Source organism: Artemia franciscana, chromosome 4 (genome assembly GCF_032884065.1).
Source record: "Artemia franciscana chromosome 4, ASM3288406v1, whole genome shotgun sequence".
NCBI classification, from domain to species: domain Eukaryota; kingdom Metazoa; phylum Arthropoda; class Branchiopoda; order Anostraca; family Artemiidae; genus Artemia; species Artemia franciscana.
This window is the reverse complement of record NC_088866.1, coordinates 15,708,144-15,735,065: the sequence shown is the minus strand read 5'-3', so window position 1 is coordinate 15,735,065 and position 26,922 is coordinate 15,708,144. Positions and strand designations below refer to the sequence as shown.

Sequence of the window (26,922 nt, the reverse complement as noted above, 5' to 3'; positions counted from 1 at the left end):
CTTTTACCGGTTTCACGTTGTTTTGCTGGGCATTGTTTCGTAATTTATTTCTTATTGTGACTTAATACAGAGTCTCATACTTAATGAGCTGGTAGTAAAATCCCAAAGCTAATTACACTTTTCACTTTGTAGTAATCCCGGTGAATTGCAAAATCAAATTGAAAACCAATATACATTACTAAGGGGAGCGGCTACCCCGTTTAACTAGCCTTAAAGACCAGTGTTCCATTTGCACGCAGTTGGGAACTATATCTATTGCACCAGGCATTGCTAACTTAATGTGTAATAAAACCGGTTTTCTGTGTGCACTCGGAGATAATCAGCTTAGCCTGAGTGAGATAAACTACTATGTAGATATTTTTTAATTAAATACTTAATATATAGAGTTGATTAGGTTAGGTATTTAATATAATGCGTTCTGGGCAGCCTGCTTTCCACCATTCTCTGCTTCAGTTTCCATAATTTTGTTAATAAGTATTACATTTTGGTATATTTCATTAGGATTAAACTAACTTCACTTCTTGGATGTGATCACTGTCATAGACAAGTACCCATATTTCGTTGTATTCTTTTAAAACTGTTATGCGTCAGTCTATGCTCGTTCTTAGTTTAATATCGCTCTTACTTTCATAGGTAAACGCTACATTTTAAATTCTATATCTTTTTAGTTTTAATTGACTTAGTCTTATTATGCATATAAGTTTGTATTAATTTCTTTGTATTACTGAAATTCTTAAAATTTCGCACAAACATAAGAACATAAGACTAAAATATAAGACTTCGTATTTTATATAGTTTTTTTTTTTATGTGGTAGCTGCTTTCTTCGCGACTACAATTCCTTAAATTCTGAAATATAGCTTGTTAAATATCACAGCTTACAATTTTACATTCAGAATTTACATAGATAAAGGAATGACTTCATTATTATAAGCCAAACACGACCGTCCAACACAATACTCGATGGTACACTACTAATAAGATAATACGATCTATCTGTTCTGAACAAAAACGACAACAACAATAAAAATATACAACAAAATATAGATAAAGGTCAATGTTTTAGTTGGGAATGTGTTTAGCTAAGTAAAACTTTATTTATGAAAACTTAACTTAACTGATACTCTTTCAGTTTTTGCTTATAATTTTTTGCTTTGTTTCAAATTCCTAGAAAATTGGAGTCATTTTGTGATATTATGGCTTGAAACTAGTTCAATTCTCAGATTTTATTGAGTTAAAATTCTTTTCTGATAAGCATGTTTGAATAGAAATTGTTCAAAAAATACAACTAAACAGTAGCAATGATCGTCTGAATACTATTGTTAGAGAAGGATAACCCTTTTTTTCAAAACAAAAAGTCATGATGACGAAACTTAAAACCATCTCTTGTTATTCAATTGTTTAGGAGTCTACAGCTTGAAAGGAAGGTCTCGTCATGCTTTTTATGTTTGAAGTATCATCTCTGACGACCAACGGTGTATATTTTTTGACGAGACCCATTTTTTACGGAATGTAACCGGAAAATTCATAATAGCTAACTGAATTTCTCAGTTACTTTGTCGCCTAGAACACCCACAATTGTGTTCACGAGGAGGGAAGAGCCTTCTGATTTTTGAGTGGGAGGGAGGCAATGGCCTCAGTGGATTTAAGGAATTCTGAAGAAGGAGCAGTCATCTTGCAGTCTCCCGCGGGTGTCCTAGTGTATTGTCAAGTTTGGACAGCGATAAATAAAAGAAGGAGGAAAAAAGTGAAACAAAGACAAAAAATGGCAATTCTGTAATCTCTAACGCCAGGGCCAAAATCTTGATTATCACCCCTTCCCATGTCTCCCAAAAGTTTTCTGGCCAAATTTTAATATTTCCAATTATAATAAAATTTGCCAACTAAGCCCTCTGTTTTGTTTCAATACAAATAAATTTTCAAAACTACAAAATGATTATAAGCGTAAGCGTATTCATTTAAAAATCTGTGCCCCTAAAATTTCTCTGCCCAGGACCATTGCGCTCTCTACCCACCCAAAAAACCACCTCTGCTAGAAGACCAGAGCGTGAAAGGACCAACCTGGTTAAAGCTAAACATTTGTAAAATAATTGCCAAAACCACAAAATTCCGATAGACGTACACAGGGCATGGGCCTTGGGCCCCTCACATACTAAGCCTCCTGAGTTTCTGGACGTGGACTTTTCTTCTTTATTGACTTTTCTTGAAGTTGAATTTCATTTACCATACATGTATTTAACAATAGGCACATACGTGTATATTTATTTGTGGAAGGGGATTAGTTCACGGAGAAAATTGGAAGAATCAATTTTATGAGGGTTAGACTGAAAAAATCCTGCATGCTACGGAACTAATACTGCTACTAGCAACTTATTGCAGTCCAATATGTCTGAGGTCAATGCAATTGCGCTTGTCCTTATTCAAATCCTTATTCAAAATTTCGCTCTTAACCTGCCTCCTATGAAGTTCCAGTTTTCGTTTAACCTTTGTCTATGGATTTTTTCCGACACCATTCGAGAATGACCTGCTTTTACATGAATGACCTATTTGTCCTCTGATGAAAAGCCAACAGTTCATATACCACTGTAATTAAATAGTGGAGGTGAATTACTGTGCTCATTTATAATCCTTACTTTACAATCTTTACTTATAGTCAGAGCCGTTCCTAGGGTTGGTGGTACCTGGGGCAAAATTAATTATAGCACCCCCTCCTGACTCAAATATAAGCAAAAAAATCTTAATCAGTGAACAATTTGATACAAGTAAGGAGTCCCCAGCCGTCCCCCAGGCACAGCATCCTGAGAAGTTGCTCTCTTTTGAACGGCTCTGGAAACGGTTTTTACTTTGCATGCTTATCTTGTTTCTTGTATTGACTACGGCTTCAAAGACTAACTTGCATGACTAACTTGGTGAATATATTAACAACCCGAAACCTACTAATGTTCAATACCTAGATCGTGTACCGACTTCAGGTGTTATTTCTAGGTTTTCTAAAGTCAACCTCGATGGCTAGAAATTTGGTAAATGTACGTTTTACTTGATATCAAAATTCCGTTTCTGCCAATATTGGTCTAAGTTGCTCACTGGATGTTTTCCTTTAAATCTTTCCTTTATTTCATATTAATTTACTATCACTGTCACTTGGTTAGTTTGCATTTTCTCCTTTGTTTCAATCTCCCCTCGTTTCTTCTTTTTTTTTTTTGTTATTGTTTTTTTACATTTAAAGAAAGGACACATCGATTTCTGTTGGGATTTCTCGCTACAATTACTTCTAGAATATTGCAACGAACAAAAGAAAATAAGAAAAAAGAAATTTAAGGTGTAAAATCTAAAATCCAGTTATTTATATTTTTTTGATACAAAAGAATTAGCGCCAATTTAGAAATCAGAAAAACAAGCGCCAATTTTTTTTTAATTAAAGGAATGAGTAATTAAACTTGAAATTGTCATTCAGTGCGTCAAACAATCCGTATTCAGATCTATACCTCATGATTCTAATGATTGCCCTTGAGCTTTGTTGATGGTGATTGCTAATCGACCATTCCCTGAGTCGCCATCGTCATTTATATATCCCCCTGTGCACCCCGGCGTCCCCTTTGTAGTTATGTCCCTGTGTCCCGGTCGTCATTTATATTCCCTGTGTCCCGGTCGTCATTTGTGTCCCGGTGTCCCAGTCTCTGATTTCTCTTTGAGTGTCCCGGGCGTCATTTATATTCCTTGTGTCCCGGTGTCCCGGTCAAATTTATTTTAATAAATTTTTAATTTTTTCCCTTTTTTTCCTTTTAGTTTTTTTTTTATTGGTTTTGACCTTTTTTTTAGGTTTTTTAGTTTTTTTCTTTTTTCCTTTTAGTTTTTTTTGAAGTTTTTATCTTTTTAGTTTTTTATTTTTATTTATATTTTTTTAGTTTTCTTTTTCTCCTTTATTTTTCAGTTTTTTTTCCTTTTTTTAGTTTTTTTTCTTTTTAGTTCTTTTAGTTTTTACCTTTTTTAGTTTTTTTTAGTTTTTTAGATGAAAATTTTTTTAGTTTTATTCCTTTTTTTCTTTTCAGTTTTTTATTGGTTTTTACCTTTTTTTTTTAGCTTTTTTAGTTTTTTTTCGTTTTTTCTTTTTACTTTTTTTTTTAGTTTTTATCTTTTTTATTTTTTTTTATTTTTATTCTTAATTTTTTTTTATTAGTTTTTAGTTTTTTTTGTAGTTTTTAGTTTTTTTTGTAGTTTTTGCCTTTTTTAGTTTTTTCAGTTTTTTTTTAGTTTTTAGATTTTTACCTTTTTTAGCCTAACCAGGATTTGAACCTGGGACCTTCATTCTCCGTTCTGACACCCTCTCTCACCGAGTGACTACTCCAGCATGTTCATTTTGGTGTTTTAAATGGTATATTATTAACCAAATTAATGTGTTTTACAATATACTAAGCATCGTCATAACAAAAATGACGACAACTAATTTCATGACGTCAGTCAACACAGAAATTAAGTTCTGAAATTAAGTCATGAAATTAGTTGCCGTCATTTTTGCTTTGACGGTGACGTCATTCAAGTTATATAAGACATATGTTCACGTAGAAATATATTAATGTTTAAGTTTACAATGACTGATGAAGATGCTCAAAGAGTCTATGCCAAAAAACTTGCTGCTGATAGAGAAAGTCAGAAAAGAAAGCGTGCCGAGGAACTATCAGCAGCAAGTTTTTTGGCATAGACTCTTTGAGCATCTTCATCAGTCATTGTAAACTTAAACATTAATAGATTTCTACGTGAACATATGTCTTATATAACTTGAATGACGTCACCGTCAAAGCAAAAATGACGACAACTAATTTCATGACGTCAGCCGACACAGAAACATGACGTCACCTGACAACTAATTTCATGACGTCAGCCGACACAGAAACATGACGTCACCTGATCCACAGATCCACAGACAGACAACTTATTTATATATATATATATATATATATATATATATATATATATATATATATATATATATATATATATATATATATATATATATATATATATATATATATATATATATATATATATATATATATATATATATATATATATATATATATATGTGTGTGTGTGTGTGTTTTTAACTACGTAAAACATGCGAATATACAACATTCTTCGCTCTCCCATTGTCGGTGCATATAAATAGATTGTCAGGTTTACTGACTCTTGAACATGCAACAGATAATTGTCCATGGGAAAAACAATCCGTATTCAGATCTATACCTCATTATTCTAATGATGTGTCCCTGTGTCCCGGTCGTCATTTATATTCCCTGTGTCCCGGTCGTCATTTGTGTCCAGGTGTCCCAGTTTGTAATTTCTCTTTGAGTGTCCCGGTCGTCATTTATATTCCCTGTGTCCCGGTGTCCCGGTCGTCATTTGTGTCCCGGTGTCCCGGTCTGTAATTTATATTCGAACAATCTGTGTCCCAGTCGTTATTTATATATCCCGCCTGTGCCCCCGGCGTCCCCGTTGTAGTTGTGTCCCTGTGTCCCGGTCGTCATTTATATTCCCTGTGTCCCGGTCGTGATTTGTGTCCGGATGTCCCAGTCTGTAATTACTCTTTGAGGTTCCCGGTCGTCATTTATATTCCCTGTGTCCCGGTCGTCATTTTTGTCCCGGTGTGTAATTTCATCAGTTGACAAACATGACGTCAGTCGACAAACAACTTCATGGCGCATACAGCTCAATCCTTATAACGACGTCAGTCGACAAACATGACGTCAGTCGACACACAAACATGACGTCACTCGACGTCGTGTGACATGACGTCACACACACACACACACAAACACACACACAGACAACTTATTTTATATATATATAGATGTCAATACTAAGAATAACAGGGTTCCGCATCGGTACAAGATTTCTGGCGTTACTTATTGGGGGAGGGGAAAGGGGGAAATTCCCGCCACCCCCATTGTTTTTGGTCACTTAGAAAAAAAGACAAATACCGCCAAAGATTTTTGTTTGGTAAAATAAAGAACACAAAAGACATCAACCAAGATCTTTATTTTGGTCGGCAACGCAACGGTTTTACCGACTCAAGCCGTTATTTTACGGATGGCTCCAAATTTTTCCATTCGGTTGAATAAAGAACATGAAAATACTGACATGGCATATACTGAAACCTCAATCTAGGTCGATAAATGCACGGGTGGAATGAAACGAGTTATTGCTTAAAAACGAGCATTTGAAAGTGCTGAATCAGCCCTAAAGAATCTGTTAATTAACATGATGGACTTTCAGTTCGCAGAGTTTGACAGCACTGTGGACTAGCTTTGACGCTATTTTTTAAATTATCAAAGATCTAGTCGAACAGAACGAGAATAAGATAATAAAAGAAAAAGCCCGGGTTCTGCATCGCCAAATAACCTGCTTTGATTTTATGCTGATGTTTATGTTCATACACCAAGTCATGTTTAAGACGAAGGTTCTTGCAAAACCGCTTCAGACTGAACTGCGTGATCTGAACTGCGTTGATTAAGAATATAAAACTCAGGGCGACACGTCACATTTTATAATCTCCTCCGAGACTGATCAGATAGAGAAGGAAATCTGAGCATCAAAAACAGCAGTGGAAAAAAGTTTGCTCAATAGCCAAATACAAGTTCCAACTTAAACAAGATCCTAGGCATGCACCTGCTAGTGATTCAGGGGCAATCTCTAATTCTTGAGCCGACACGGTGGATGACTCGAAATTTTTCTATGTTAAGGAGCTTTGCGGCGTCCTCAGAGCCCTAGTGAACGGCTTGGACGATGCAATCCATGATAACTCCTCTTTTCTGGAGCCAGCGTAACGAAGTCTACTGGTGAAAATGGACGATACCCATGAAAGCCTTCCCGGAGTCACAGAGATATTTCTGGAAAAAGACCTAGAACTCACGGGACTTATGTTAGAGCTTTTGACCAGAACCAAGATCAAAAGCTGTAAATTCATTAATCACACTTCCTCTGAGGCCCTGTTCTGGGAATTTATGCAGTCAAATCGATAGTCCTAACTCTCTGGTCAGTTTACCAGTGGATTGTGGTAGCATCACTAACTTTGGCCATGATGAAAAGAAGTTTCAGCAAACTCAAACTGGTGATGACACGTTTACGTGAAACGACGGACAGATAGCCATTTTGATCACCTCGTTATGATTTACTTTGAGACTGCCAAACCAAGACATTTGACTTTTAACTGAATTGGCTGCATCTTCTTCATTCTGAGTTTAATCCGTATATTTTCATTGATAATTTCCACTTCTGAATTGTGTTTGTATATAAATTTTATTATCGCTTTTTTCCTTATGTGTTACTCGTTTCTTCACCAGATTACCAACTAGTTGTTCATATGCTTCATGTGAGAAAATGAACTATTATTCTTCAGGTTATACGATTCTTTGGGCTAAACTGTCCTCTCAAGTTTCGTATTCGGAACGGACATTATACCGGTAAAAAACACGGTACTTGTGTATTATTCAGAACGCACTCAATAAGTGAAATTAGGTTTTTTTCGTGAAACAAAGTACGATATAGGTACATTTTAATAAAATATTTGGTACTTGTTCATTATTCAATTGATTCAATTCAATTCAGAACACATTCAAGAATTTTGCTGAGAAAATCATGTTTCATGGCCACAAAGACAAAACTCAATTTAGTTTGCTACACATAGTGATATAAGATAGTGTCTGAACATGGATTTTGCAATGAAGATTTGGGATTTGTCAAAGACTGAAAAAGAGGCAATTACATTTTTCCAGGATAAGGGGGTTGTTGCCCACAACAAAACAGTGCGTCAATAGACACAACATGACAAACTTAATCAAAAGATTGGGCAATATATTTGCACATTAGGGGGGGGGGGGTTGTGTGCATTAGCCTAATCTAGCCACCTCCATATATAAGATATTTTATCAGAAAGTACCTGCATCGTAGTTTGTTTCACGAAAGAACCTAACTTCACTTATTGAGTGTGTTCTGAATAATACACAAGTATCAAAAACACTTTCGGCAAAAATGACCCGCCAGTCAGTAAAATCCTTCACACCGTCCCCAAACTTTGAGTTGTTTATGTATTTGAATTTATGTTGGCTTTAGTCCCATCTACTCATTCTTAGCAGTATCAGCTGTCTTTATATTTAGTTTCAATATTCATGTTAGGTTTCGTTCGTGTGGGGTTTCATTTTCTCCTTCATATTAATTTCAATCATTTTAATGTTGGATTATTATATGGTTTTATGTACCCCCTCCCCCCAACAAAACTCCTGGATACGCCCTTGCATTTGTGAATCACAATTTAGTTATACTATTTTAAAAGAACACTCTTTTCAATACTTCATCTCTAGATCCTGTTTTGATTGAAAGCTAGGAAGTTGATATAAAAATAAAACCCTAAAACAAGCGTTGAGTAATTTTTGAAGCATATCTGTTTTGAAAGTTCTTGAAGCAATATTTGAATTAGCGAATCCTAAACAGTTATTTGTTCGGCCAACCTCTTAAGCTAAGATATGCGAAGTAGAGATTTTGAATCCTCAGAGGCATATGGTTTAACTTTACAAACTTTCATTCATGAATTGAATTACGCTGTTAGAACTGAAGGTAAAGTACACTGGCTCTTATTAAATGAAGTAAAATAAGCAGTCTTGAGTTGTGGCAACATGTCCATTAGTCTGCAGAGTCGATGATCAATACGTCAAACCGGAGCTCAGCAGCATCCAAATTTCGTGTGCCGTATATATAACCCTGAATCTCCTCCCAAGATAAAATCCTATTTTTAATTGTTTTTGGATTTTACGCTATTTTAGACCAGAGGTAATATCCTATTAGAGCTTCAACTGGATCAGGGAAAAATCCTCAAGAGAGCGTAACAGAAATGGAGTTCAGTCCCTTTAAGGTTCTTAAACCGAACTTCTAACGACAATGACTGCTATATTTGGAAAGAAAATTAAATAGCAAATCGATGAGACAAAGGCTAAAATATGACCTTCTTGGATTTTCAAAACGGCCACAGAAAATTTCAAGTTTAAGGTTTCCGACTATGATGATTCTAATGATATACTTTTCATTTCAACCCACCGCAATTTTTGATGGGTCAAGCACTTACTCCAATTTCTCAAGGATTTGTTACCGCAATAAAATCTTACTATTAAGATAAATTCTTTTCCTCAATCTGTTCTGAAAAAAAAAAAATTCTCACAAGACCGTTTTTTTAACCTATAACTTTTGCAGCTACCATTGCTGCCACTATGAGAAAAGGGTGTTCATGACCCATCCATACAGACAAGAGAGTAATTTGTTATGGGACAGGGGGGAGTACCCTCTCCCCCCTTCCAACTGAAATGTAGCGTCTTCAAAAATCTAGTCAAAACTAAGATATGCAAAAATTAAAAAAAAAATTTAATTTTTTTTTAGTATATCTTTGTCTTAAATCATAGAGCTGTATGGCTCATTTTTCATTTTTCACTTCACCATTTTCACTTGACTCGGGAAAATCGGCTCCAGCTTTGCCCCCCCCCCCCCCCTCATAGGACTTTGACAGAAATTAAGCCACTGAATAGGTCCGTGTGTCAAAGTGTTAATTTGATGTATGAATACAAAAATTTAGAGGAGTAAGAGGTGAAATCTTTGTGTGTATGATTAAGAGAACTCACATGTGTAGTTATTAAAAATAATGTTAGGTAGCGGTGTTAAATATAATTAGTTAAGCTAGTATAATAATAATAATAATATCAGAGCTAAAGTAATATTAGGGCGCCGAGAAGTTTCCTCAGTGGTAATATGGAGCATGTTGAGACTATTACGCGTTATGCGCTCATTCATATATGATAAATTCGTAAATGATTGAAACGATATTGTTACTTAATTATTTGTATCATGCCATCTATCGCCATGATGTAAAATAGCATATAGGTCACTTTCTACCAAACACTTTTGTCAAATTAAACAAAAAAAACATAAATTGATTTAAAGTTAGTACCTGATTTTCTTAATCCAATTAAATTAAAATGTATGATGTCCAGTTGTAATTGTTGCAGTTTACTTGATTTCCTCCAAGATATAACTGAAGAGCATAATTGCTTTACAATGGGAGCTTGTCGGATTGTTAAGAAAATTGAAGTGACGCGCAAAAGGGGTGTGTCGACAACTGTTATCATAAACTAAGTTAGAATTTTGTTTGGCTATAACAAGAGAGAAACTGGAAAAATTGCTTCGATGAAATCCTTTTATTGAATCCGGCTGTATAAAATCTAAAAATCCTACCCCCGCCCCTCCCTGACTTTCCCATATATAGCCTAAATAATATATTTTTCCGTTAATTAAAACTCTTGATACGTCATAGGACTTTTGTGAAAACGGGTTTCCACACTCTCGGATCGACGAGATTTAGTTTCGTCTGTAATTGACTGCAATATTGTGGGAAAATATTATTCGAATTGATTTTAAAAAGTGGATAACGATGCAAGGAAACGTGGCAATCTATTTAAAAGTAACATCTTGCATATTATACAGAAAGAATTTCATAGTTTGAGTCAGGGGTGGCTCAAATCACTCTGGCCAGAAACTTATCAACGGAGACAAACAAGAAGCTAAAAAAGAATACCTCATGTTTAAATGCGTAACTAAGAACAGCTAAATTTGTATTCGGCTCTTCTTCAGAGTGGACCCTCTCTGAGTAAAGAATCAAATATGGCAGTTCTCAGCAAATTCTATGCAAAATTTAGCTCGCTAAATGTTCTATTTGCAACAGTAACTGTCACAGCCAATTTGCAAAGGACATTAAGCTTAAGCTGATGCTGCTGGCGAACTCCTTTACCTAGGACTTCTCTGAAGCAAGTAGAGCTGTGTCAAAACTGAAACAGAACTTCAAGCTCTATTTAAAAAGCTGTAGAATCTTACTTCTTTCTTTGTTTAGAAAAAATGGTGTTTCTAACTCAATGTCTGACTAAAACCCTATTTTTACAAGGAGGCTGAACTAAGTAACATAATGGCAAAAAATTGAACCTTTCAAGCAAAATTCTAAATGTCGTCTATAAAACTGATGCATTGAGATCTCGACTTGACTCTGAGCTCGGCTGTCAAGACGAGACGGTCCAAGTCACCGACGATGATGTCTGACGAAACCTGCCTCTGGAAAGACGTCTTTCATTCTGCCAAACACTTTTTCACTGTCAATGAAAAATCTTTCATTTCATCCTCCAACATTCTTTCGGAAAATTTCTTCTTTCGGGAGATGCTTGAAGCTTTAAGCATATCGATTGCATCAATGATGTTAATCTTCTTTTCTTCAAGTTTTTTGGGTGCTATTCTGATCTTGTACATGATTTCTTTCATAAACATGAGGCAAGCGATTAGTCCGAAGTTTAGAATCCTTTTCAGAAGGCCGGTAGCTTGTGCCTTCGTCTTTGCATCGATGTTCTTTATTTGTAGTGTCTCATAAGTGGCTGGAACTATTGCTTCAAACAAAGTAACTACTATTTGCATGGTTTCAGTCCTTGCTGTTCACAAAGTCCGTGATAAGTTTCGGAAATTAAGGCTGCTTTCAATCGAAGAGAGTTTTTCTTTAAGCGTGGCAAATTGCTTTGTAGTTAAAGAGAAGAACACGTATACGTCGTCAAGGATGCTGAAAAGCTGGACTATCAAATTGCTGGATATGAATTGCAGCTATGTTCTCTATGTTCTATGTTCTATTAATTACAGCTATTTTGAACTTCTTGTTCACAATATCTGAACCAGAAGTTCAGATATTTTCTGCTGGGCTCCATTAAATTGACCAAACATTGAACTTGCATAGTCATAAGACTGGAAAGGTAGTTAATCCAGAAGAGTCCCTTTCTTTGACACTGTTACTATTATACTTTCTGCCATGTCCTGCTCGGTTTTATCATAAGCCTTGATAACATCTAATAGTCTCTTTTTAGCTGTCCCTTCCGATTGGATATTGTGGATTATGACCGCAAGCTTACCAGAATATGAAGCATCGGGTTATCTTATCCGCCATCACAAAATAAAATTTTGAATCCAAGACTTCGCCGTTGGATCTTCTCCCTGACTTCTGCTAAAAGAAAGGTAATGAGCTCGTTCTGAGGAACAGTGTGTAAATAGGTAAATTCTTATAGTCTATATCGGATATCAAGAGCTGCGCCATATCTCCCTAGAAGTTGAACAATTTGAACAAATTTGCCATTTTGTTCTTCAGTTCTCCTAAAGCCACTGCTCTACAAAACCTTAGTTTCAGTGATTTTATCAAGTAGGAAATCCGCATGACTGTTGTTATTGACGAAGTGAAAAAATAGGACAAAGCCGCTTTGTGTGACTCGGAAGAGAAACGACTTGCCTTCCCTTTTGTGCCATTGCGGCAGACCGTCTTCCACCCGAGTTGTTTTTTCGGATTGGTCGCTCCTGGAACAACTAGAGAAAAGGAAACACACGAAGCGGAAGGCAGCATCTTTCTCGATACTTTGTTCTTAAACGTCACTGTTTCATTGTTTATATTGAAGGATCAACCGGGAATACACTCGTCTTTGGCTGATTAGGACATTACGAAATAAAATAAATCCTTTGGCTTTCCTTAGAGATTTGATTCCTTATTCCAGGGCCTTTGTAAACTATACTTTCAAAATTGTCGCTGCAACTTTTACAACAACTCTACTAATTATTACAGTGTTAAGACGTTCTTCTGTGCAATTGAGTCTTAACTTTTTACATAGCTCAAACACAGAAGATGGTGCAGATTGGATTTCCACCGAGATGTCTTTTGCATACAACGCATCATTTTTCAAGCCGTCTCAACAATATCATTGAAACCAGTAACTAATGATATAATGTATTCTAACTCGGTAACACATGTCAAAAAATACCTTTCTGGGTCTTTGATCGGAAATGTCTTGCCTTATATTTGACTCCTTCTCATCATTTTTGCCGATCGATGGCTTGACATCAAAAATTACCGTAAAGAGCCGGATGCCCACGTTTGGATAATTTTTATCTAATTTCTATTCGTTATAACTTTTAATGTTGCTCATTACTTTCGTCCCGGGCAAAAACTTACCTCGTGACTTGAATGAGCTATCCCAGCGTCTTCAAAAGCACTCCTATCCAGAGGAAAAAAAATTTGGGTGCACAGCCAAATCTTGCTTCTCCTTCTCAAGCGTTGTATCGTCTCAACCTACTTTTATAATCGAGTTTTTTCACTGTCTTGGAAACACTTGCTTTGAAGGGGTCTCGTGAGGCTTCTTTTATTAAATTATAATTTAATTTTCCTGCCTTTTTTTCCACTCGTAGTCAAAGCTTTACCGACACTCCATGCACGTAACCTCGCTCTTGGTTTTGGTTTGCTGATATTATCTTGTCAGGTTTAAGGGGAATATTTCCAAAATACTGAACCATCAAACAGAAATAAATCATATGCGAGCATAAATAAATTTTTAAGAAGAGTGGCTAGGCCACCAGTCCAGTCTTTTTAATACTGGTATAATTTAAATGAATCTATTTAAATCCGTATTTATTAAAAATAAAAGTTAAGCGATAAAACAAAACGATTCTATACTTTTAACATGCAAATTCTTCTCTACTGAGAAGTCTGAAAATCTCAAAGTCTTTTCAGAAGAAAGAAATACAAGGTAGACTATCTCAGACTGAATTGAGCGCCTGGGAACTGGACGAGGCTAAAATAAACGACTTAAATGACTTCTCAAAAAGTAGGGCTTGATCAGAACAACCAAACAAAAACAAACCATGCTCGAGCAGAAGGAGGATTTTAAAGCATGAGTTCCTACCACCACCAGTCCAGTCCCTTTAAGCCTGTTTTATTCTAAACGAGTCTATTTAAAAACAAATTTAAAAAATTCAAATCAAACGATAAAATAAAACGACTCTATTCTATTTACATGCGAATTTGGTTTTTCGTATCTACATTTGAGGCTGAGTTTTGTCAAAATCAGCCGTTTCTTTACCAAGAAGTTTGAAAACTCAAAAGTCTTTCCAGGAGAAGGAAACACCAATAAAGCTGTCCCCCTCACCCCTCCCCCTTCGAGCCACCCCTGTTTTGAGTATTTTCTTTCAGTTTCTTATATACACTTGGACAATATCTGGGACAGTCAGGAGGTTGCGGTACATTGTCAAAATGTTGCCATAGTATCTGAAAAGAGCAGAAGATAAGGAATCTAATGGTTTGTGTTTCATTGTATTAGCGTATTTCCTTCAGATGTGGTCAACCGCAAAATATTTATCGATTTAATACTAATAGAAATTATTCTGCTTCGTGAAAACGGAGAAAGAAATTGGTTTCTGAATTATTAGTTATTATTTATTTTACCACTGTCAATAATATTTTGGCAAATAAAATGGAGACCAATAGCAATATCCGTCGAATGTTTTCTTTTATCATTTGAAAATCTGGAGTTGTTTTTATCGCTTTTTTAACTCCAGCTGGGTTGATTCATTTTCCTCTTGTTGGTTGCGATTTAAATCCCATTTACTTTTTAATTCCTAGAAACTAAGTTCTTCGAAAGATTGGGTTTTAAGTTATTCAAACTCATAAAGGAATGATTGCTTGTAAAGTGAATTTTTATAATAATTATTCAATGAAAAATTAATTAATTATTTGTCACACCTCACAAATTAATGAAGGTCTTTACCATTAATGGACATCGTACAGGATTCATCAATTTTAGGTATTGTTGAATTATAGTCAGACTTCAGGCTTTCCAGTATGACGTCAGGAATGCTGATGGTCTCGCTTTTTTGACTCATATTACATTTCTGAGCATCTAAAAAAAAGAAACAGGTTTTGCGAATACTAATATATTGATATGCCTCATACCAGTTGTATTCAAAGTATATACTTATAATGGGTTTAAGGACCCAGGGATGATCAAAACACGATACAAGTACAAGAACCTAAGAGAATGTTTGAGAGCAGGGATTGTGCAGATTCTTAATTTCCGTGAAAAAGTGAACGAAAAGTCGTGGCCTTAAATTCAACATGTGATTTAACTAAATTTTGGTTTGCTGAGATGGGTGGTTACTTATGTGAGGTTGGAAATAGTTTTTTTTTCGTTGTTAATGATGAAATCCACTAAATTTTGGGAGCTACTCTCGAAGTGCAGGTTCCTTCCAACGCAAGAAACATGGCGTGACAGCGTAAAATGCATCAGACACGTGTGAAGGAAAGGCTCCTACAAATTGCAAGTGGTTTCCGATATTGTTCTTGATACAATTAACCTATTTTTTCACATTTTTAAATACACCTATATATAAATTCGTGGGTTCGTGCCTGTTGTTATGGGGGTGCTAATTCACGAATATGCAGGGGCGGACAAGGATTCTTTTAATTAAAAAAAATATCAAGTAGGCCTAACAGAAAAGATGTAAGTCTTAAAATCTAGGGAAGGCAATTTATTCCAATGGAAATGCAAATATATTTTCAAATCCTCGGAGGGCAATACAATCCAGAGAGTGATTGCCCCCTATTACTAAAAATTGGTCCCTCTGCCTGCTACGTGTTGTCTGAAAGCAAATAACAGAGTTAGCAATATTTTGATTGACATGAAGCAATGCAATTGAAACAATTGGTGAAATGAATAGAGCGAGTTTCAAAATATAAATGGATTTAAAGAAAAACGAAAGAATTTTATTAATGCGAACTAAATGAAAATTGCGAACAATATTTTTCTTCAGATTCACTCATTTCATATTATCAAATTTAGCCTTGATAATTTCAAATTGCTGCTCCACCTGTGGGTTTTAATATGTGTGTGTGTGTGTGTGTGTGTGTGTGTGTGTGTCTGTGTGTCTGTGTGTGTGTGTGTGTGTCTGTGTGTGTGTTTGTGTGTGTGTCTGTGTGTGTGTGTGTCTGTGTGTGTGTGTGTCTGTGTGTGTGTGTGTCTGTGTGTGTGTGTGTCTGTGTGTCTGTGTGTCTGTGTGTCTGTGTGTCTGTGTGTCTGTGTGTCTGTGTGTCTATGTGTCTATGTGTCTATGTGTCTATGTGTCTGTGTGTCTGTGTGTGTCTGTGTCTGTGTGTGTCTGTGTGTCTGTGTGTGTCTGTGTCTGTGTGTGTCTGTGTCTGTGTGTGTCTGTGTCTGTGTGTGTCTGTGTCTGTGTGTGTCTGTGTCTGTGTGTGTCTGTGTGTGTCTGTGTCTGTGTGTGTCTGTGTCTGTGTGTGTCTGTGTCTGTGTGTGTCTGTGTCTGTGTGTGTCTGTGTCTGTGTGTGTCTGTGTCTGTGTGTGTCTGTGTCTGTGTCTGTGTTTGTCTGTGTCTGTGTCTGTGTGTGTCTGTGTCTGTGTCTGTCTGTGTCTGTGTCTGTCTGTGTCTGTGTCTGTCTGTGTCTGTGTCTGTCTGTGTCTGTGTCTGTCTGTGTCTGTGTCTGTGTCTGTCTGTGTCTGTGTCTGTCTGTGTCTGTGTCTGTCTGTGTCTGTGTCTGTCTGTGTCTGTCTGTGTCTGTGTCTGTCTGTGTCTGTGTCTGTCTGTGTCTGTGTCTGTCTGTGTCTGTGTCTGTCTGTGTCTGTGTCTGTGTCTGTGTCTGTGTCTGTCTGTGTCTGTCTGTGTCTGTGTCTGTCTGTGTCTGTGTCTGTCTGTGTCTGTGTCTGTCTGTGTCTGTGTCTGTCTGTGTCTGTGTCTGTCTGTGTCTGTGTCTGTCTGTGTCTGTGTCTGTCTGTGTCCCCCCCCCCCCAAGACCCTCTTAATACTTTTTGCGCTGATAAAATTACTGACCGTCAATACAAATAACTGACAGTTATTTCCGTTAAAATTATTCACATTTTCTGGATATTTAATGAACGAGTTGGTTAGTTATGTATTCTGTCATCTAACACACTTCCGGAATTATACATTTCTTTTTCAGTAAACTCTCTTAATTCAGCATTCAACAACACCTTTCAAATTAAAAAATACTATCAGCATTTTACATGTGCGGAAAATTTTCAGAGGGGAAAATTTAGCAGGGAGAAGGGATTTGTCATATTAAAATGAATCAATTTGCATATCCTGACAATCTTAGCTTATGTATTCATAACTAATTAATCAGGCAATTAACATAAATTTAGGGTAAAGGAAAAATTTTTCAGTCTGGGATTAACTCTGTTGTGAAAAGTATGGCATTTGAAAAAAAAAAATCTATGCTCCTATTTATGGATTTGGTACATTACCGTATTTTCCGATTTATGGACTCTTTTCCCCAATGAAGGGGAATTTTTCACGGGGGGAGGAAAATGGTCCGTGGGGGAATATTCCTAGGGAGATTTGTCACGGGGAAGGGGAACATTTTTCTTGGAGGAGGAGTTCTCCGCAAGAGTTGGTTTTTCGCAAGGGTGAATTTTCGTTTCTTTTAAGATTACAGCACCGCACGACGGGTAAGCTAGTTCCAAGATATAAAACCGTGTTAAGTCTATCTTCAAAGAGAAGAACCATATCTAAAAGTATAACGATTGATTCAGCCCTGGACAAATAAGATTACATGCATAACAGAACTGCAGATTGAATTTAAATTATTTTCTGACAGGTCACGTTTTTATGAACATCAACAAACCCGCGAGTCATGTTTTTTTTTTCAGGCGGATAGAATTTTTAATGACTAAGCGAAAAATTTTAACAAAGCATCATATATATACTTGCTCCAGTTAACTAAACGGGCTATTTAATCTTGATTGTGATCAAATATGGTCGTTGTCCTTTCAGGTATCCAAAAAAGAACTAGACCTCAATTGTTCTGTAATTCATTTTGAAAGTAAGTGCTGCATAGACATGTTTGTTAATTTGGAACGCGAGTATACTTCGACTGTACAAATTCAAAAGACGTTACGTTTTACGGTACAAATTTGAAAGGAGAGTTAACGTTTTTGTAATTGTATTACCGACAAATTTTTACAAGGAAAGAATTTTTTAGCCGTTCTAAAGTACGATATCAACAATATTAAATCAAACAGTTTGATTTTAAACTATTTTTGAAAATTAGAAAATTTGGTTACCTAACTCATTTTGAAAAGTATAAGAAGACCCATTTTGGCGTCCAGAACTAAATCGAGCAAAAACTGAACTTCAACCTATTTCATGGTTATAATCGGCCCGAGCCAATCCTAACTTTTTAAAATGAGATTTTTTTTCATACCATCTTTTAGTTAGCACTCATTTCGGAAATAAGTTGAAATCCCAACCATTGATAATAGAGATTTAGCAAGCGTCCAGATCTGGATCAAGCAAAAACTGAACTCCAATCGATTTGAACTTCGATAATGGCGAGCCAATCAGAATTTCTTATGTCTGAACCTTATTCAAGCAGAGACAAATTTTAACTAAAAATTTATAAGAAATGAAACAGTAGAATAAAGAAGAAGTTAAATATTGGGAGGAGCTACTAGATCCTGTCAAATCTCAAAGAAAACTTGTATGGCAAAAAAAAGGACTATATTAGCTCTGAGATAAAGACAAATACATTGGGCAAATTCGGTATTAGCTGAATTCTGTGTTTAAATCGACAATTGCGAATGGTAAAATCTGGTCATTAACACCACTTAACACAAGCGTTAAAAGTATTAGACTTTTTTAACTGACAATTTTTATGATGGGCATCATTCAATCAAAAAGTTTTATCATAATACTGATTGCGTCAAATTACCGCTAGCTAAACCTCAATTTTAGCAGAATCTCATGGTAAATCATGAAATGGGCCTGAACGGGTGGTTTTTTGGTAGTAGCAAGTATTGATATGAATAGGCTTCACGAGGTTTCATACGAGGAATTATCCGATTTCAAAATTATATACACAAGGTAGTACACTCCACTCACGGTAGAAGTCTAGCAGTCTTGGCCCGAAAAGAGACGGTGGATTTGCTCCACAACATGGAGTAAGCGACACTCTGAAATTTATGTACACCGGGTGACTAAGAGTGGGCAATTTTTTAGTTTTATAAAAGCTCTACCCACGGAAAATCAGTGGGATATAAACGCGAAGTTCAACCATATTCTGAAGGAAAGTCTTTTATTCTGGAGGCTCCTCCCCCCGTAGAGACTGGAGACATTCCTGGTGGCCGGCTACCTCAAAAACAAATAAGACTATAACAAACAAACCTGAAGCTTTATCGTCCACTTCTTTTCCACAGACAATATCATGAAGTAGTATTTGACCAGCTTCTCCCATATCACGCTTCAGAATTTTCATGTGAAATCTAGTTCAACTTTCTCCCATTCATGATGAAGTAAAGCTTGTAGTTCTGCAAGAGCGAAAACTCTCCAAGTAAGAAAAAAGAAACTATAGAATATTTTCTTCCGGAGTGCAACAATAATTATAAACTAAACATAGCTTAAAATGAAATAGATTAGGGGGGGGGGGGTAAAATAAAAATAAGCAGAGCTGATAATTGCAGTATTCAGAATAACTCAGACGTAGTATGAATGAAACAAGTCAATAAGAATAACTTCGACTAATGAGTCAAAAAGGTCATAAACAAGGCATGATTCCAGATACATTGCGTAATTGAATTTGTCAGTTCCCCAATTCGAATAGAATTATCATAAATATCCCCAATTCGTATAGAATTATCATAAATATTGAGTCGACTAATGAGTCGAAAAGGTCATAAACAAGGCACGATTCCAGATTCATTGTCTACTTGAATTTGTCAATTCCCCAATTCGTATAAAACTATCATAAGAGTCGAAAAGGTCATAAACATGGCACGATTCCAGATGCATTGTGTACTTGAATTTGTCAATTCCCTAATTCGTAAAGAATTATTATAAGTATCCCCAATTCGTATAGAACTATCATAAATATCCCCGATTCGTAGAGAATCATCATAAAAATCCCCAATTTGTAAAGAATTATCATAAATATTGAGTCGACTAATGAGCCAAAAAGGTCACAAACAAGGGATGATTACAGATGCATTGTGTACTTGAATTTCTCAGTTCCCCAATTCGTATAGAATTATCATAAATATTCCCAATTCGTATAGAATTATCATAAAAATCCCCAATTCGTATAGAATTGTAATAAAAATCCCCAATTCCTAAAGAATTATCATAAATATTGAGTCGATTAATGAGTCAAAAGGTCATAAACAAGGCACGATTCCAGATGCATTGTGTACTCGAATTTGTCAGTCCCCCAATTCGTATAGAATTATTATAAATATCCCAAATTCGTATAGAATTATCATAAATATCCCCAATCCCTATAGAATTATCATAAATATTTAGCCTTAAAATTCAATGCTGAGATCAAAAAAAAATTTGAAATTAGTCATTTAAGGTACGATGCTGAAACTGACCATGATACAAGACAAGCACGAGAAAGAGTGGGAGGGAGATCTATATTTTATGCTGATAATAATTCTATCATATTTTTTTCAAGAACACCAGAAAAAATCTTTTCATCATTCTCAAATGATACCCTAACCCTTATTATTACCCCGAAAAAGGTAGATGGGGCATAAAAGCTTGGAGCTGTTTTCATGCGATATGTGCTTGTTCCTCCTCAAGCTCAGTTAACTGACTTTACCCCTAGAAGAGCAAATATAACCGAGAAAACTATCGCAGGTTATAATTGGTTTGTTTGAATTGAACGGCTTGACTTCACACTGGTTTCCTTTCTGGTCTTTGGTTGTTTTGGTGGCTTTTTTTGGGCTGGTCAACTTCCTTTTACTATTCTATTTCATTTCAGATTGCCTCTCAATCATAATCTAATGCTGAAAGGCAATGGAAATATATCGAGCCGGAGGAAGTAGGCTTGGAAAGTGCTGGGACAGGACGGTGACAGTTTATTGGAGAGCATCGTCAATTTCTTTAAGCCCTTCGACAACCAGGATGTGCCCATACTTTCCAGGGGTTTTGTGTTGTTTGGTCGTAAGTCGGTTTAAGTGCATCATCCTGTATAAACGAGAAGGAGCTAATTGTGGAGAAGCAACTTGTCCAGCTGCGTAATGACCTCATGTGGCTTTGTACTTTAATGGGTTGTTATGCTGCTAGTTGAGAAAATAAAAATATTGTCCTTGAAGTCTCCTTTCACCACTTTAAGAATAACGTGTTATGTAAATTCTTTCCAAAAAATTAAGCACGGGGCTTGTAAACTGTTATCGAAACAATAAATAAAAAAATACTTTGTTTTGTCTTTTTTACAGTTTTCGTCCACCCTCCTTACAACCCTTTCCAAATCATGATTTTTTACATTTCAGCTGTTTATTTACTAGACATGTAGGACTCAAACAAAGAGTACAAAATGAACAACTCAATAGTTCCGAAACAATTGTACCAAGGGACGATAGCACCCGGATGATGGCAGTAGAAATATGGGCGTGTTATATTTTATCACAACATGGGCTTGGTGGGGTTGAAAACCTGTATAGGTTAGGGATCTAGAGGGGACACTCGGTAGGTCCCACAGAGTCATCAGCCTCAGTGACTGGTGACAGTGGTGGGGAAGATTATAGCAGTGGTAGAGAAGGTAGTAAATGTTGCAGTAGGGAAATAATGGAAACGAGTAACAAGAGGGAGCAATCCGAATGTTACGTGGTGGTAGCTCTGACTGTAGAGGCTGTGAAGATGGTGGAGATAGTGTGGCCGGTGAGGAAGATGGTCATTATTTAGGTCCTCATGACAATAATGGTGGCAGTTGGGATGAAGCTGGAAACGGTAACTAGAGAGGCGGGGAAATGACCTTTGAGATAGTAAGGATTACCCGCGAGGTGCGTTCCTTTTCGATCTACAAGTTGTTATAGGTTAGATTTTTAGGTCAATTACTTGAGGTTTGACATAAAGCTTAAAGATTCTGGTTGTTTCCTCAGGGCTATATTCTAGATCATCAATAATTTTTAAGCCTTGTTCCCCAACGCTTGTTGAGCACATTGGACTTGTTTCACGTCACTACTATGTCCTCTACTTAGGAAACTCAGTCTTGCAACATAATGAATATTAAATAAATAACAATACGTAACTACAAACATATACCACGAAATCTTTCAAAGGGTATGACCTCCCATCGGTAAATTAATTTGTATGGATATAAATTTCACTGGGACAGCATATTGAAATCCAATCTTCCATGAAATTGATCTTCGTGTTACTATCTTGATAAACGCATGCCCCTTAACATTATTACATGAAGTAAAGTGCAAAGAACATTTACACTACCAAAATTTAGAAACACATTTGTCATACATCATGAATGGAAGATGGTTGAATAGATTTCACAAAGAAATTCTGAAGCAGGATATGAGACAAGATGGTAAAATACTGATTTATAATGTCCTCTGTGAAAACGAAACGTGTAATCATCGCTAGTGCAACCGGTCACCTTGTTTAACACATATAACCAACAAAATGGCGATTTTCATGCTATGTCCAACAGATACAGGGTTATAGCAAAGACTCGATATTCAAGCTTAATCAATAGTTTCAAGAGCGATATTCGTTCTTTGATTTCTTAGCCGCTAAAGCAAACTCAAAGCGAAATCGTACAACAAAGCTTGGCTAGAGCCATTTTGATATCACGATACGGATTCATTCTTAACTTGCAATCGGCATTTTTGTGCCTGGGATCCATGACTTAACTCGAAAACCTCTCTAGGGGCTACTTAACCTAAGATGAACTAACATGTCCAACCGACAAATATACCATGACACACAATCACTTGGAGATGTCATTGCACTTTTTTCTGAGGAGGGTTGTGTAAAACCTAACCCGAGACAAGGAATGAAAAACAAATCTGAACGATGAAAATAAATTAGTACCTTTCAGAGGAGCATCACATCTAGAAATAAATACCCTCTTAACGCATATACCCACACAATCATATTCTTTGTGTTTTTTGTGTTTTTTTTTCACCATCTTGAATAAAGCTTTATATAAATTCATTAACATCTGTAACGACATTTCTTTTTAATAAGAAAATTGCTCTTACCCTCACCCTCTCCCTCTAACCGGGCTCAGGTAGGCACATGCTTCACCTGTATGCTACGTCTCTTCCACAGTAAGATAAGATAAGATTTATTCATCACGAAACACACATACAATATTACATTTTACTATTTCCCCAAAGGCTCTTTGGCCTGTAAAAAAGGGGAAAATAACGAGCCACTTACTCAGAGAAGAAAAAAAAATAATCACTTACTCACAGAGAGAAGAGCAAAAAGGAGAAGAGAGGAAAATGTAAATAAAATGAAAAACTATAGAAAACAAAACTAAATAGACTAATAGATTGAATAGACTAAATTAATTATGTAGATCTGTAGATAAAATAGACTCCAATGAAATAATAAGGAAATATATATGCATACGTACACGCATATACACATATAAAAAGAGATAAAATAATTTCTAAGAAGCCAATGAATTTTTAATAATTTTTTTGAACAAACCGAATGAGTGGCACCTTCGAGCTGATTCGGGCAACTTATTCCATACAATATAACTCACAATTAAAGGATTAAAGTCTAACCTTACACAAGGAGTAAAAGGAACTTGAATATGATTTTCGGTATTGCGAAGATTATAATTATTCTGATCAGAGGTGAAAGATGGCTGAACACTTAGGGGACGGGGGAGGTCACCATGAAGCTGAGAAAAAGTAAAACATGCACACGAAAGAATATACTGTGACTCGAGATCAAGTAATGGGATAACTCTTGAACGGTTAGTTTCCTTAATGAGGTTTCTAGCTTTATTATAAACCTTAGAAAGTGGTTTTAACAGTGAAGGAAAGGTTGACATCCATACTAATGGACAGTAGGAAACGTAAGATCGGATCAAGGAGTGAAAAAGGATTTCCAAAATTGATCCAGGGAAAATATGTTTGAGTTTCCTTAAAATACCGATACTCCTGCATATCTTCATTTTAATCAAATCAATGTGACGCTTGAAAGACAAGTTTTTATCAACAAGAATGCCCAAAAAACGAACATATCGATCTTTAGATCTGTGAATTACCCATTTGGCTGATGAATTTCTGATAACTTGGGATAGATCTGAGAAACATGCGAAAATATCAAAAAATTGGATTTTGAATAATTTAGGGTAAGAAAATTAGCATCAAGCCATGAAATTACTCTCTCAAACAAGTATTCTAAGTTTAATCGAAGTTCGGACTCACAGTTCCCCGAAGTGCCGAGTGTGCTATAATCAGCAAAACAAACAAGGACATCAGAAGATGGCGAACTATAGCTGGCACTATGGGCAAGGGAAGTAGGATGACAGAGTCTACAGCTTTGGGGTCTCTCAGTTTTCTAATTTTCTATTTTTGGAATATTTTGTTCTTTCTGCATTTTTTTTGCCATCTTGAATAAAGCTATATACAAAGCCATTAAAATCTGTAATCCTTAAAATACAACTTTTATGTGCACTATGGGGTTAAAGAGACTTTACCCTAAAGATTTATAGATTTTTGCAATATGATTTTTTCAAATGTATTGCTCGATTTCAGGTTTTGTTAATATGTCCATCACCTGGAGGTAAGTTTATGCGTATATTCCAGAACTTAGAAAATATTTGTTGGCTCTAACATTATTGACAAACTGCTTTCAATAAAATGGTATTATAAGCAGCAGGTAGGCAACATTAATAAGTATTTATAGAATATTTCACTTGTCAAGGAAATATCTGGAAGTGACGAAAAAAAAAGATAAATACACTACTTTAAAACATTATACAAGAGAAAAGAAAAGAAAACAGCTGATTTTTTTTTATCTTTTCCTTCGTTTGTTCTTCTCTTTCTTCTTCAAGTAGTATACTCTTTGTGTTTTAATTCCTGTGTTACACTTCTCTAACTATGTTTAAATCAAATCACTAGCTGTTTTAAAGTTAACCCCAACAGATTCTGCGCAATAATTTTTTGCGCAAAATTTTTTGGACCCACAATTTTTTGCAGAGCACGAAATAACCAAAACATGGGGTCAAAACAGAGAGAAAAATCATGAGGATGATTATATTCCCTGAGACTTAAACCCTGATGTCATCTGGAGGCTTGTGTCTATCCCAAAATCCTCAGAGTTAAAAGACTATCAGACAATTTTGCTTTGTGCCTAAACTTATCATTTTCAAAAAAATATCAACAGAGCTCTTAAAGAAACTGATAATGTAACAGGTTTTATATTGAGATCCATCTAAAGGGGAATCCCCGTCTTCCAAGTAAGCAGATATGGTACCAGAACGTTAATTGGTTCAAGCCTAGTTTTCTTCGAAAGAAACAAAAACTACTCAAATAATTTCTGCTTTTAAATATAGAAAAAAAAAACATTCTAAAAAAGAGCCTTTATCAAACGCATTCGTATTAGCAAAAACTTGTTATTTCGAGCTTGTTTACTAGCCTTTTAAAGATAGCTGAGGATAATAGCACGAGGATGGCGCGCAAAGACAAGCCATTGTATTTTACATTTTTAACGACCTAATCACCAATTCTGCGCAATAAATCTGTGGGAGTTAAGTCAAAGGTCTTCTGAATTATAAGACCCCGCTTTTTGGCATAGCAGTTGCACGAGCTCATCTGCAAGGGTTACTGAACTTTAAAAGAACTGTAATTAATAATATGGTTGTGGAAGACACGTTGCAATGTTTTGTCATACTCCGGAGTAATTAGTTTTAAGGCAATGGGAAGACTGGTCACTTTTCTGAAAAGATGAAAAAAGAGAAAAATGATTGTGACTTCCCAAGCTCTTCCACACGAGTAAGTTCTTGGACTAGTTGCTCCTAGCATTGGCCCTAATAAAAATCTCGAAACAAATACGCTAGGTTCCACGATAATCAGAGAATTCGGGTGTAAAAATAAGCCTTCTTAAAAGATTCAATCTTATATACACCTCGGCCTACTTTTAATATTCTAATGTCCTTGAAGAAATTATCTATGCGACTGACAACAAAACGGGAGCCACCGTTGTTGTCAACTCATTTAAACTAGTAGATTCCCCGGGGCAACTCTATCAGTTGAACTTGGGCTGAGGAGAGGGATTATACTCTACTGCGTTCTACTCTTTCTGATTTTACCCATTTCCCCGCTTCGATTAGGTTAGCAGAATATTTTTTTGGCGATTATATTATAAGTTTGAAGATGCTAGATATGACCTTAAGCCGTGATGGTGACGATATAAATTAATGGCATCCCCGCTTTGGTCTTGGGGGCATGCCTACACTTGGAGGCAAACGAAGGGCTATTTCTGTTTTTAGGAGGGGAGCTCACTTTTGGCAATGTTATAAAATGGACCAGCAAATACTTTTTAAACTCCCCAACTAGAAAACAGACATATCCCTCGCTTAAATTATTCTCACTAAGTTATCTCTCGCATTTGGTCTCGCGTGTTAGCAGGTGTGATTGATGGGGGGCTGCAGAACCTGGGATCTCCCTAACATCATCATTTCGTATAATTTAACTGTTTTTTTTTTTACTTTCATCCCCCTCCTTGAACGAATTCCTGAGTACGTGCCTGCCTTCCGACTTAGAGATCAGTCCACATTTAATCCTCCTGACTCAGAATGCAAAAATTTTATTAAGTTGCAATATATGAGATACAATTTTTATTACTATCTTATACCATTACTATATACTTTAATTCATGATTTGTGTTCATTTACGAAACTAAACCTATAAACAGAATGCATCATCAAAATATTAAGACATGAATTATAGCTTAACTAAGGCTTCTATCCCACTTAGATTTCTATGAACAGACTCGTCTGTTCATAGGCAGATTAATTATCTGTTCATAGGCAGATTAATTCATATGGCAGATTAATTTGTTTGCATAAACACAACAGCTTTATTCTGAGTTGTTTGAAGTTTTCATGTTGCAGAGATTGGTTTTGGAGATCGGGTGGGATTCAGATCGATCGGAAATCAAAGGAAGGACCCTAACGCTGTCTAACTGAAGAACCAAATGCTTTGAAGGTTTTTTTACCCGGCCACTTCGTATGGTGCTTGTAGAAACTTCAGAGGGGA

The 26,922-nt window shown here is 36.0% G+C and overlaps 1 protein-coding gene and 1 long non-coding RNA gene across 6 annotated transcripts in view; one reads left to right on the top strand and one right to left on the bottom strand.

Annotated features, from left to right (window-relative positions):
• The window catches only part of LOC136026049 (uncharacterized), a 58,862-nt gene that overhangs the window by 10,089 nt on the left and 21,851 nt on the right, over nt 1-26,922 (bottom strand). For 4 of the 5 annotated variants that reach the window (XM_065702229.1, XM_065702228.1, XM_065702225.1 and 1 more), the window contains 2 exons: nt 19,070-19,212; nt 14,644-14,775 (listed from right to left, as the gene is read on the bottom strand). In XM_065702229.1, the coding sequence (XP_065558301.1) occupies nt 14,644-14,775; nt 19,070-19,160 (223 nt within the window). In that variant the 5' untranslated portion in view covers nt 19,161-19,212. Of the gene's footprint in view, nt 1-9,983; nt 10,177-14,643; nt 14,776-19,069; nt 19,213-26,922 lie in introns of those variants that run through there. The other variant, XM_065702230.1, reaches the window with a different exon arrangement.
• On the top strand, nt 209-20,996 carry LOC136026052 (uncharacterized). Its single transcript, XR_010617193.1, has 2 exons — nt 209-350; nt 20,664-20,996. It is a non-coding gene; the product is annotated as an uncharacterized LOC136026052 (long non-coding RNA).